Source organism: Podarcis erhardii, assembly GCF_964252035.2.
Source record: "Podarcis erhardii genome assembly, chromosome: Z".
NCBI lineage: Eukaryota > Metazoa > Chordata > Lepidosauria > Squamata > Lacertidae > Podarcis > Podarcis erhardii.
The window spans coordinates 41,531,711-41,544,954 of NC_138504.1; the positions used below are offsets into that span (position 1 = coordinate 41,531,711).

The 13,244-nt window shown below is 42.6% G+C and overlaps 1 protein-coding gene across 9 annotated transcripts in view; it reads left to right on the top strand.

Annotated features, from left to right (window-relative positions):
* KCNT1 (potassium sodium-activated channel subfamily T member 1) overlaps positions 1-13,244 on the top strand; it is a 208,940-nt gene that overhangs the window by 114,479 nt on the left and 81,217 nt on the right. For 2 of the 9 annotated variants that reach the window (XM_081847474.1, XM_081847476.1), the window contains exon 2: positions 7,397-7,438. The exons of the other annotated variants lie outside the window; for them this stretch is intronic. In XM_081847474.1, coding sequence (XP_081703600.1) covers positions 7,397-7,438 — 42 coding nt within the window. The remainder of the gene's footprint in view (positions 1-7,396; positions 7,439-13,244) is intronic. 9 annotated transcript variants of the gene reach the window in all.

Sequence of the window (13,244 nt, forward strand, 5' to 3'; positions counted from 1 at the left end):
GAACGGGATCAGTTCTGGAGCCCTGTTTGCATCAGGAACAGAAAATAAGACGTGACTGCACATCTGCGCATGTGCATGTCACGTTTTACCACTTCCGCGCATGCGCGTGACGTCATTTTGACTGTCTGCGCATACACAAGTGGCGAAACCCGGATGTAACGCTCTCCGTTACTTCCGGGTTGCCACAGAGTGCAACCCGAAAATACTTATCCTGAAGTGTATTAATTCTGATGCATGACTGTACTCAGTAGGAAAAATTCATGCTAAAATCGTGGTGAATTATCAGAAGGACTTTTTTAAATAAAAAAATAAATCAAATAGATGTGGAAATGTGGGAAACTGAACTTAGGCGCCATCTTCACTATACACCAAAAGCACTATCATGTCACTGTAAACCACTGTGGTTTCCCCCAGAGAATCCTGAGAACTGTAGTTTAAGGGTCCCGAAAGCAGCTCAGAGACTTTATTCTAGGAGAGCTACAATTCCCAGAGTGGTTTAACAACCAATCTTTCCCTCCCAGAGAGCTCTGGGAATTGTAGCTGTGAGAGGGGACCAAGGGTCTCATAATAATTTCCAGCACCCTTAAAGCAACTACAGTTCCCAGGATTCTTTGAAGGAAGCTACAGAAAAAGAGGGGGCTGAAACTTCTGGGGAAACCCCAAAAACAGTTCAGTGAAAACTGAGCAGGTTTAGGTGGCATGGAATGCTGATAGTTTGGAGGGAGGGAGTTGAAAACTTGTGGGAGGCTTGAATCCTGAACAGCAGCACTTCGCACTGACTCCCTGCTCCTGCCCTACAACTCCCACTTGAAACTAAATACAGTGGTACCTCGGGTTAACTACTTAATTCGTTCCGGAAGTCCGTTCTTAACCTGAAACTGTTCTTAACCTGAAGCACCACTTTAGCTAATGGGGCCTCCTGCTGCCGCCACGCGATTTCTGTTCTCATCCTGAAGCAAAGTTCTTAACCCAAGGTACTATTTCTGGGTTAGCGGAGTCTGTAACCTGAAGCGTATGTAACCTGAGGTACCACTGTAATGCCTTTTTGGGAAATGATGTCTATGGTGAGCATTGTGAATCACGGTTAGGAAGGTCTGATTTTCTGATTAGTACTTTTTATTGAAAAAAATGTATCATCTTTCTTCCCTGGTGGAGCCCTAGTGCTGCCTATTTTCTATTACGAGAATGGGGGGAAATATTAATTTATTTGTACCTATCCTCTGAACACATGGTTTCAATGTGGTTTACGCCAGGGGTAGAGATAAAATCAGACATTCCTTCCAAAAGTAGGGTCTGCTAGACACCCTAAAAATACCATAAAACAACTTTTTATTTTTATTTAAAAAACAGATTACATGCCTGGGGAATGTTAGCTTTCTTCCAGCCCTATTTTTTTGCTTGATAGACCTTCAAAGGGCCTGCAAAAGCAAGTTATATCTAAGAAGAAAAGAAAATCAGGACACAACAGCTGGCTTGCTATTTTTGTAACATTTTAATTGGTCCTAAATAAAGCAGGGTGGGGACTCTTTTACAAGCTTGAAGGCCGCATTCTCATCTGGGTGACCTTCTTGGGAATGTGGGTGTCTACATGCCAGTGGTGGGTAGAGGCAGAGGCACAAGAGGACAGAGCAAAACAATGTAAATTTTACCTTTGCACAGCAGGCAAGTATCTACACACGTTCTTCACCATCTTTCATTCGGATATGCATGATCAGAGTTTAAGGACATACTCCAGCCAGGCAAAAATACTGGGGCCATGGAGCAAGGCCAGTGAAAGGTATGGCCTTAGGAGAGTTCTGAGAGCCAGGTAGAGAGGCCCGGAGTGGCACATTAGGTCCCCAGGCCCGAGAGTTCAGCACCCTTGTAATACAGTGGTACCTTGGTTCTCAAACTTAATCCTTTCCGGAAGTCCGTTCCAAAACCAAAGCGTTCCAAAACGAAGGCGCGCTTTCCCATAGAAAGTAATGCAAAATGGATTAATCCATTCCAGATTTTTAAAACGGCAATTTAACATGAATTTTACTAACTAACGAGAGCGTTGATCCATAAAATGAAAGCAATAAACAATGTACTGCAATCACACAATCAGTCAATCAACCAATCAGTAGCTGAACTGGGTTCCACACAAAACAAACAAAAAAGAGCCACAAAAACAAAAAAGCAAAATAAATAGCAAAAACAGACAGACCTCAGCATAATACTCAAAATGGAAGTGTTGCACTCAAATTGGAAGCATGTTCAGCTTCTGAAAATAGTTTGCAAACTGGAACACTTACTTCCAAGTTGGCAGTGTTTGGGTTCCAAGCTGTTTGAGTACCAAGGTGTTTGAGAACCAAGGTACCACTGTACAAGTATTGCCAAGTGTGAGCTGGGAGGTGGGTAGGTTCTCCCTCTTATCCACCAACACAGCTTCCTTTGCTTATCAGATAAACCAGCAAATAGTTTTGAAACATCTAGTATTTAAAATATCATAGAGGGATCTCTTATTTTAATTATTTCTGCTTAGCCATAAAACAAACATAGTATATAAGTAAGTGTACCCAGAGAACGGACAGGATAAGCTGGAGGAAGACTGTACACTAGCAGTGTGGTGGAGGCAGTGGTGGAGAAAAGGGGGCACTTAGCTCTGATTATGTTGTTTTCCATAGCAAGATCTATGACATCATCTGCCAGTGACAGACTCGTCTTGATCTAGCAAGTGACTGAGGTGATAACGAGGCTTTCAAGTTTTTCACTAACAGTTTGTGACAAATTATCATAGGCATGCGATTGAGGTGATAATGAGGCTTTTGGGTTCTACATGAGAGAACAACACAGAGGAAATAGGAAAATCCACAGGGGCTGTAGTTTTGGATAGGGCAGCTACAGGGGCTGTTATGATGGGCTTATACATTTCAAATTTTACCACTATACCTCTGCTGTGTTTCTCATCTGGCCTGGCCATAGGGTAGCTTCTAGCAGCTGCAGTAAGATTTGGAGATTAAAACTAAGCTCCTTAAAATTACTTTTTTGTTGTTTTTCATTGCATTACAATCTTCATTTTAAGTGGATCCTGATTATCAGTGTTATTTATCTAGAAAAAGAGGTGCTAGAACTCATAATGAACACCTCCCTTGTTCTCTTAGAATGGCAATGGTGCTCACCTGAGAGGTGCCGGAAGTGAGTTCCAGCAAGTTCCGGTTGAAAAAAGCCCTGCTGATTATGAAGTTTACATAGTTTGTTGAGAGCCCAGCCTCTTTACTTTTGAGTTTCTTGTAAAATAGCCTCTGTTTCTTTTTGGTTTCATTTTTAAAATTGTTTCATTAGATTTTAACATTATCTGGTTAAATGGTTGTAACCCGTCCTGGGACTTTGCAGGTGACAAAGTTCTTAAACAAGTAAACTCAGGGAAGTAAAATAGCTTTTGAAAAATGTGTCTCATCTTAATAGAGTTGGTGGTAATGGCCTATTGCTGAATACCAGTTGTTGGGAATCTGGTTGGCCATGACAGGGAGTTGAACAAGATAGGCCTTTGCTTTGATCCAGCAGGAATCTTAAGAATGTCAGAAGAGCTCAGCTGAATTCAAGAAGCTGGTACATTTTTCTCAATGTGATGCACATCAAAGTTTTCTTGAGCCACCTAAGTTTGATTTAAATGGGGTGTGTGTATGTTTGTGTGTGTGTGTGTGTGTGTGTGCAGATCTGCCTTTAGGGGGCATCCTCAGCCATAAAAATTCTCTGGAAATTACTTAATATCATTAAGAGTAGACATTTTCTACAATGTCAGCAGCTGTCAAACTTACACACTGGGAAATATGCAGTACATACATTTATTTGTGACTATTTGGAATGGAAACTTTCCTCTGATTATATTGGTTTCTTCTTACGTCCATTCATCTCTTGTCCATCACTCTATCCCTGTCTCTGTTTCCTTATTCCTCTCTCTCTCTCTCTCTCTCTCTCTCTCTCTCTTTCTCGTGGATAAATAATGTAAGATGTAAAATGGATGTCCATGGAATAAATTTAGTGCAACCCCACCCTCAGCCATGCTAGCAGAATGCCCCCCATCCAGCAGATTTAATGTTTTCTTAAAAATGCAACAACTTACCTTGCAATCCTGTACACACCTAGGAGTAAGTCCCATTGTACTGTTAATGAGAGTTACTCCTGTGTTTCAATATTTGCTTCAAAAGTAGCACATTTAGTGCAGAGGAACCATGCCCTTCCACCATTATTATTATTATTATTTTAATTGCCCGTCTAAACATTATTTCATCAATTTCTGTGACTACCCTGACATGAGCGATCAGAGACAAGAACCTTGTTGGTCAAGGATGGCATGATTAAAGTTTTCGTACCTCTCTGATAATACTAGAACTAGATCCAATGAAGTTGAATGTTGGAGGATTTAAAGGGACCTCTTCACACAGCACTTAGTTAAACTGTGCAACTCACTGTGCTACATGAAGTAGCAATGACCAGCAACTTGGAAGGCTTTAAAAGGGCATTAGACAAATTCATGGTAAATAAGGTTAACTGTGGCTACTAAGCTCTATAGGGACATGGGTGGCGCTGTGGGTTAAACCACAGAGCCTAGGACTTGCCGATCAGAAGGTCGGTGGTTCGAATCCTCGTGATGGGGTGAGCTCCCGTTGCTCGGTCCCTGCTCCTGCCAACCTAGCAGTGCGAAAGCATGTCAAAGTGCAAGTAGATAAATAGGTACCGCTCCGGCGGGAAGATAAACGGTGTTTCCGTGTGCTGCTCTGGTTCGCCAGAAGCGGCTTAGTCATGCTGGCCACATGACCCAGAAGCTGTACGCCAGCTCCCTCGGCCAATAAAGCAACATGAACGTTGAACCAAGTGAGAGGAAGGGGTTAAAGTGGCACCCCAAACACACAGAACACAAAAGAAAAGAGTGCTCCTTAGGGCAGTATGATAATCACATTACACTTTCAAGTCTAATGCTAATTGCTATGGAAACAAGTGCTGAAATGCACCGGGAGAATCGTCTTATCCTCCTATTACGTCTGTGCAAATGTAAAAAGTACAATAAATATCCTTTCAAAACTGAAGCCTGAGATTGAATCACATGGTACTGCAGCCTTGTGATACAAAGACCAGTACCCCTTCTGTCAAATCCCTTCTTGGAATTCACCTTTTATGTGACCTCTTTGACACAACCCAGAGATGGGGAACCTGTGGCCCTCCAGATTTTTATTTTGTTTACTCCAACTCTCATCAGCCCCAACCAGCATATCCAGTGGTTGGGAATGAAGGAGGTTGCAGCACAGCTGCATCTGAAAGGCCACATGTTCCCCATAAGCCACTTTTCATTGGTTATAAGCCACTGCAGTTAAGCCTGTATCTGGAAAAGGATGCATATTCTTCCTTCCTTTCCCTTACTCTCTTATCTCCCATTTGTTGAAATTATCCCTTATGCTCTTATACACATGGATGGTATATAAGGAGGATAAAATATGCATTCTGTGTACGAAACTTGACAACCCTCCATACACAGATATCAGCTGTGTGTAATCAGTTTCCCAAGCAAATGTTGGTTGTGCAATCAAACCCCACCCCCCAAGGATCACCATGCCTTGATCCAATAGTTGCATGCAGAACTTCTGGTGTCCAGAACAGTTTTATATAGACAGGCTCTTGATATATGCAAGGCATGACCAGTGTGTGAAACACACCCAAAGGATGCCTGCTGATATGATTTCTGCTTCTCATCCCAGCACACAAACACACTGATTGTGCACAGATTCCAGTTATCTGAACAGTGCACCAGGGTATAATCTTGGAATAAAGCCCCATTGGACTTGATTGAACTGCTGAAAAGGGTTCCTCACCCCTCTGTTTCATGGTTCTTCACTAAAAGGGAGATATGAACTTCAGTGCAATAGGCCTGAACAATAGCCAAAGCAATCCCAAATGAACATAGTACAGTTATAAAATATTTACTGTACTCACGCTGACCTAGCAGAAGAATGTGACAGCTCTCAGTAGCAGTTCTTTGGTCTATGAGGATTATTTCTACAGTGAGTAGACACACACACACACACACACACACGAGTGCTACAGAGTTTTCAGTAGTACTCTTCTACTACCTTCATTGGGGATTAGAATGTGCAGAATCTTCTGGCAGTCATCAGATCCTGCAGCTGATGAGCACTCCCTTCTGTCTCTCTGTGTTGCTGATATGACTACTGGTATCAGTAGTTGTGCAAGTGATGTGCCCTGCTCATGCTGAACATCAAAATTCAGAAGCTTTTATTCTACCCCTCTTCCAGTTTCTAGTGAAGAACATAGAATCAGACAAATTAATTCCACAGTCAACTCTACCTCAGCCCAGTTTGGGGTTGGGCCTCCTTGAAAGACAATGGATACTAACATGGCAGATTCTGGGGAAGCAGGAAGTACATGAGCCTCACACTTCCTGTCTCCCTTACATCTCTGTCCCGTCTGAAATAGAATGTCCACACACATACCCCAGATCTCTCTTCATTAGAAAAGTCACAAAGGAATATGGACGCAAACTTTCTACTCCTTCCAAATGTCCATTTATGGTCACAGAAATTCCATGTTTTGTGGTGGGTCAGGGATGGAGAACCTGTGTCTCTCCAGATGTTTTGCTGGACTACAACCGCCATTAGCCCCAAAGTGTATAACCATTGGTCAGGGATGATGATGGGAGTTGTTGTCTGACATCATCTGGAGGGCCACAGGTTCCTCGCTCGGGTTACATATGAAGACCACTTTTTAAATTAGCTAGTTCAAATTAACAATGTCTGATATTCAGAAGTCCCAAGACGAGTTTGTATAGCAGGGACAGCAGCTATGACCTTCAGATCTTGCTAGACTACAACTCCCATCAACCCAGCCTACATGACCATTGGTCAGGCGCTGGTAGGAGCTATAGTCCAACTACATCTGGAGGATCTTTGAGGTAGGGAGTCAGTTCTATTTACTTTCAGGGTGGGGCATGCACTTCTTTAGCCACATGCATGATACTTCCCTATAGTCTCCTGACAAACTACTCTAGCCATGTCTCTAGGATTGGACAATGTGGATTTGGCCAATCTGATACTTTCACAAGTTGACACCTCCTGTCTTCTCTGGTTTGGTGATGGAAGGGGCTCTATTATTGTTCCAACTCCTAGTAACCTTTGAACACTCATAACTGAGATGGTTGTGGGACTGCACTGTGGAGAAGCAGCTCTCATGCTATTCCATTGAAGTATTCTTTGGTCATTGCCTATGGTAGGAAGGTAGAAATATGCCCTGTCTTGCAGTGCCAATAGACTTTTGTACCACTCCATCCTGTCCATTTCCACCAGTTGTGTCCAATAACCCTCTGAATGTTCTGTTGATGTGTGCCTGACCTGTTAACGCTCCTTTTGCCCCATGTCCGTAGGCCACATACCGAAGATTTCAGTATGGATTCCTCCCTTTCACAGTAAGTGAGCTCCAAACTGCATGCGCTTCAAGATGGCAACAGTACTCTGATTTGAGAAACTCATTTACATTCTATTCTTCTTAAGGTTATTTACCGAGGATTGTGAGTGAAAGCGAATGAATGTGAGCAGTTTTTAAGCAAGGGGCCACAATCTTAAATTGGTTTCAAACAATTAAAACCAGAACTGGGGCTTTTACAAGTGTTATGTTAACGTCTGTTCTATGCATGTGAGGAATGGATCTTTTAGTGTGGAATTGCCTACTCTCTGGGAGTTCTTGCTTGTTGATATTAGGCAGTCACTTCATTGTATCACTTTCAACACCTGCTGAAAACTTTTTTGTTTAGGTCAGCCCATTCAGACATGTAATTTTATTATATATATTTGTTTTTTAAACAGTTGCTTTTATCTTACATTTTGATAACTTTATTATGTCTAGTTGTTTTCAAAGACTGTTGATTAAATCAGCATTTCCTTAATGAGTATTTCATATTGTTTCATGTAAACTTGCTTAGAGGTTTGTTTGTTGATCATTATAGAAATCTTGCTAAGTAAACAAACTCCCATTTCCTCTCCCTGGGGGACTCTGCCAACTTTAGTGCTATGATGTGGAAAAGATTTCGAGATCACTAATGAACTCTGAGTGTATCACCAGACTACAGTTCCCAGGGTTCTTTGGGAGAAGCCATGTTGGCTAAACTTACATAAAACAGGCTGTAGATTTTCTCTCAGATGAGAATGCTCCCATCAACAATTTTTCTTTCTTTCTGTAGCTTCAGTGACTTTTCCTCTATAACTCTCTGCTTTATACCACACGAGTCATTAGCCTACATTCATTATGTAAGAGAGAATTCGTGTGTTTTCCCTGCTCACTGTCAGGGCTGGCAAGGAATATATAACTCTGTGTCTCAGAGAACATATTTGCCCAGCCTATGGAGATTCATCATCACAGGCAAGCACTTTTTCAGCAGCCACAATGGACATTTCTCAGATGATCCCTCAAGATGGAGTTATTTCTGTTGGGAGTGAAGCAACAACACTTGCAATAAGTTACCTGACAGAAAGACAACCTATTCTTCCCTCACTGACTCCTTCTTGAGTAACTGTATGTGGATTTAAATTTTAAAAAATTAAAAAAAAATGTCCAGTAGCACCTTAGAGACCAACTAAGTTTGTTCTGGGTATAAGCTTTTGTGTGCATGCACACAATCCACATGTGGTTATGTGGATTGTTTTGGCTCTCAGGCTTCACTTCCTTCCTGCTGCTTCTTTAATGTTAGTGCCATAAGGTTATTATGACTCCATTTTTTCCTCATAAAAGCTTGTACTTAGAATGGCTTTGTTTGCCAGGAGTAATAAACCTAAAGCTCATCTTCTTTCAACCAGCTGTCTTGCCAGACTACTCATGTCTGTACTGCACTGTGATATATATACTAAGTATCAACAATTTCAGCCTGCAGGTTTTGACTGAAGCCCCAGCAAGTAAAAAATATATAGGAGAAACTAGGATCATGGTCTCTCAAATACATTTCATCTGAGGGAAATCAGTTCTGAAAGTGGAGTTAGTTGTTGGATCATCAGACTAGCCACTTTACATATCTCTGACCCCTTCTTTCAGGCCTGCGGGTATGTTCTAAAATGAGCATAAGAATAGTATATTGGTAGAGCATCTGCTTTGCATGCAGAAGTTTGCAGGTTCAATCCCTGGCATCACCAGGTAGGATTGGGAGAGACAATAGTAAGCAAAAGATGGCTTGGTATAAGACAGCTTCCTATGTTCTTTGAAATGAATGGGCTGTAGCTTGGTGGTAGAAAATCTGCTTTGCATGCAAAAAGTCCCAGGTACAATCTCTTGCAGATTGTGGTTTAACATGGGCCCCTGAATCTGAAAAGACTAGTGCCTGCTGTTGCTGTATACCTGTATTGCATCCCCAGAGCAAGCAGCTGTTTGCAATTAACTGCTGGAGAACAGATGTCACCACTTCCATTTATGAAAGTAGCCCTTGTTAAACTGATCTGGGGATTCATTGATTTAATATTGTCCAATAAATTCATCAAATGCTGGGGATAATTATGTTGCTGCATGTGGCTCCTTGCTTGTGGCTTGACAATGATGTGTCATTTTTTACTTACAAGGAAGTCCTCAACAAAATTGGTGGTGATGTGGCTATATGGCAAGGGACTTCAGACAGTTACCAGTTACTTGAAATAAATGCTGCTCTGAAATCGTCATTTTCAAGCGGCCTCATCAGTCTCCTCCATGGGCATATTAGTTTCTTCCAGTTTCCTATGAGTGCCTGAGACTACAACTCCCACCAGCCCCGGGCCAATGGCCCATCAATATTTAAAGGTCCACAGGTTCTCCATCCTTGTTCTAGCCTATTAGGAGTGGGGAACCTGCAGCTCTCCTGATGCAGTAGGATGGCAACTCCTACCAAGCCCTGGCCAATGGTTAATCAACAGGGCCATAGGCTCCCCATCTTGTCTATCAGGACCTGTGAGCTGTGCACTCACAGTCAGAACTAGTTCTTTGCAGCATTAAAAGCAGAAGGGTCTAAGGGTTCTGAAAGTTGAATATCTGGTCAGGGAGTTTACACAGTAGGGGAATCCTTGCAATCTGCTAGTTCCCCCTCCCAGAGTATCCACCTGGGTTCCATTTTCATGGGGAGGTTGGAAGGAACTATCAGTTCAGCAACACTGGAAGCAGAGACTTGTAAGTTCCCAGCTCTCAGCCTTCCTTGGAACAGTTTGCTCACTTGGAACTGTCTGTGGTGCTGAAACTACCAGCATGTTTATTTCTATTGTGTCCAGGACAGGCCATGAATTTATATGGAGAAAAAAAGTAGAAAGGCCCTTAATGAAATTCATGAGCCTAACAACTTTAGCCAAATCACATCCAGCTCCCAAACCCTGGTAGCCTTCTAAAAACAATAGCTAAGAATGATCTCCTTCTGATTTTCTGCAATTTATGTACTGTCTGCACAGAGGTGATAGAACTTTTAATAGCAACCTGGGATGGAGGGCTTGAATATGATAGGACTTGCAGTACAATGGGGGGAAATATTAACCCTTTTCCCCTTTGCTCATTTCCTGGTAATAAAAACCTCGCCCATTTTTGTTCTGCAGAGGAAAACACACAGGTATGATAGTTTTTCCCTAAGGGGCACCTCATGTAGTCTGGAACTGATTTTACTTCCATTGCATGGATGTGTATGTGGGTATGTGGGTGTGTTCTTATGCTCTTATGATTCCAATTGCATTCAAAACATTTGCAGTTTGTGTTCTTGACTCTTGGTGCATTTGTTTAAAAAATATGTCACATGGCATTATTTCTATTTGAATAACTGTTCAGGTGCTGCAGACTGAAAATGTGGGGCAGGCCTGGAACATTTGGAAGGCACCCAAGCTTTCAGAATTAAGGAGGAGAGATGCTGGCTTAATAATAATTCTCAGAGGGCATGACTTTCTTTTTAGTATCAAGGAACATCCCTTACCATTGGTGTAAGCTTTTTGTTTACACACAAGGCTTTGGAGCAGAAAATTCATGCTGATCTGTTGTTGTTATTATTGTACTGATTAGTCAAAATACTGACCATGGGTAGAGAACTTGCATTGCCCTCCAGAAGTTTCTGGATTCCAAGATGCATCACCCCTGACCACTGGCCATGCCGAGTGGGACTGATAGGAGTTGGAGTACAACAGCGTCAGAGGACTGCAGATTCTCCACCAGTGAGATATACTTTATGCTCTTTAGTAAGGATGTCAAGAGATAAAGACAGGTTGCTGGCATATATGGCAGATGTAAAAGACTCCACTGATTTAGTTGTTTCAATTAGTTTTTACTTGGCTTTGTACATTTCCTTTCTTGTTCTTTTTAGTAGTTACTGATAAAAACAAATCCTGTAGTGGGGTTTTAAATTTAGATATGTAACTTGTTGAACTGTACTTAGCAATGATTTTATTTCTTGGGGTGATTGCTAGATTTTCATTTTTGAATCCATTTATCCTTAAGTGGGTTTCTTTTGTTCCTCACCTCATTCATTATATAATGAACATATTTCCTTTTTCCCCCTATTGTGATGATCTACGGTTAATCCAAGTGGCACAGCCTGGGGCAAGGCCTCCAGCTGACTACCGAGAGGGCATCAGCATAAAAGTCCCTCATCAGCACCAGGGCCAACAGGAGCAAATCAGGGCATCCGGGGGCCAATACTGGTCATTTCCTACCTTCCTACCTCATTTTCCAAAAGATGTTATACAGTGGTGAACCGCAAGACGAATGCCTCGCAAGACGGAAAACGCGCTAGACGAAAGGGTTTTCCGTTTTGGAGGTGCTTCGCAAGACGAATTTCCCTATGGGCTTGCTTTGCCAGACGAAAATGTCTTGCGAGTTTTTCCGACTTTCCCCCCTTTTCCCCCCTTTTTCTAAGCCGCTAAGCCACTTATCCGCTTATCCGCTTATCCGCTAAAAGCCGCTAAGCCACTAATAGCGCTAATCCGCTAAGCTGCTAATGGGCTTGCTTCGCAAGACGAAAAAACCGCTACACGAAGAGACTCGCGGAACGGATTCTTTTCGTCTTGTGAGGCACCACTGTAGTTAGTAACTGGCCAGCCAGGCATGTACATTGTCACAGATGCTCATGTTATCTTTTTCATGTTAAATCTCTCTCATATCTATTTATTGATCTATTGACCTATCAATCTACACACACACACACAGAGAGAGAGAGAGAGAGAGAGAGAGAGAGAGAGATGGACTGTCACTCCTGCTTGCTCTGCTCGCCAACAATGCCTCCCCCTTTGTTTGTTGTTGTTTAGTCTTTTAGTCGTGTCCGACTCTTCGTGACCCCATGGACCAGAGCATGCCAGGCACTCCTGTCTTCCACTGCCTCCCGCAGTTTAGCCAAACTCATGCTGGTAGCTTCGAGAACACTGTCCAACCATCTCGTCCTCTGTCGTCCCCTTCTCCTTGTGCCCTCCATCTTTCCCAACATCAGGGTCTTTTCCAGGGAGTCTTCTCTTCTCATGAGGTGGTCAAAGTATTGGAGTCTCAGCTTCAGGATCTGTCCTTCCAGTGAGCACTCAGGGCTGATTTCCTTCAGAATGGAGAGGTTTGATCTTCTTGCAGTCCATGGGACTCTCAAGAGTCTCCTCCAGCACCATAATTCAAAAGCATCAATTCTTTGGCGATCAGCCTTCTTTATGGTCCAGCTCTCACTTCCATACATCACCACTGGGAAAACCATAGCTTTAACTATACAGACCTTTGTTGGCAAGGTGATGTCTCTGCTTTTTAAGATGCTGTCTAGGTTAACTTTGTTAACTTCCCATTTGTTAACTTCCCATTAACTCCCTTGACCAGCCCTCTCTTCTTAACACGTCACCCACCCTCTTGCCTATTCCCTCCTCAGCTTGCCCCAATGCCATTTAAAGGAGGGGGAGGCAGTTCACGTAGCACCCTTATTGAATGATAGAGGTGGGATGGGGGTGCATAATTGTAAATAGATGTGAATATTGTTTACCACAAGCATTCCTCTTTTCGCTTTCCTGCCCAGCCATGTGTGTATATGCAAAAAAAAACCCCAAACAAAAAACCACCTCTGCTTTTATTCTCCCTCTCTCCCCCCCCCCTGCACTCCTGCACTCCTCAGATATTTTTCTCTTGCCATACAAATAAATCATAGCTGAAGGAAAGGATTTTGGATCCCTTCCGCTGGCTCCTTTCCAACAGCTGGTCATCTCTGAGCACTTCATTAAATGACTCCTTTATAGCTCTTTTCTTTTCTTTCCTATCTTTTCTCACCAGCA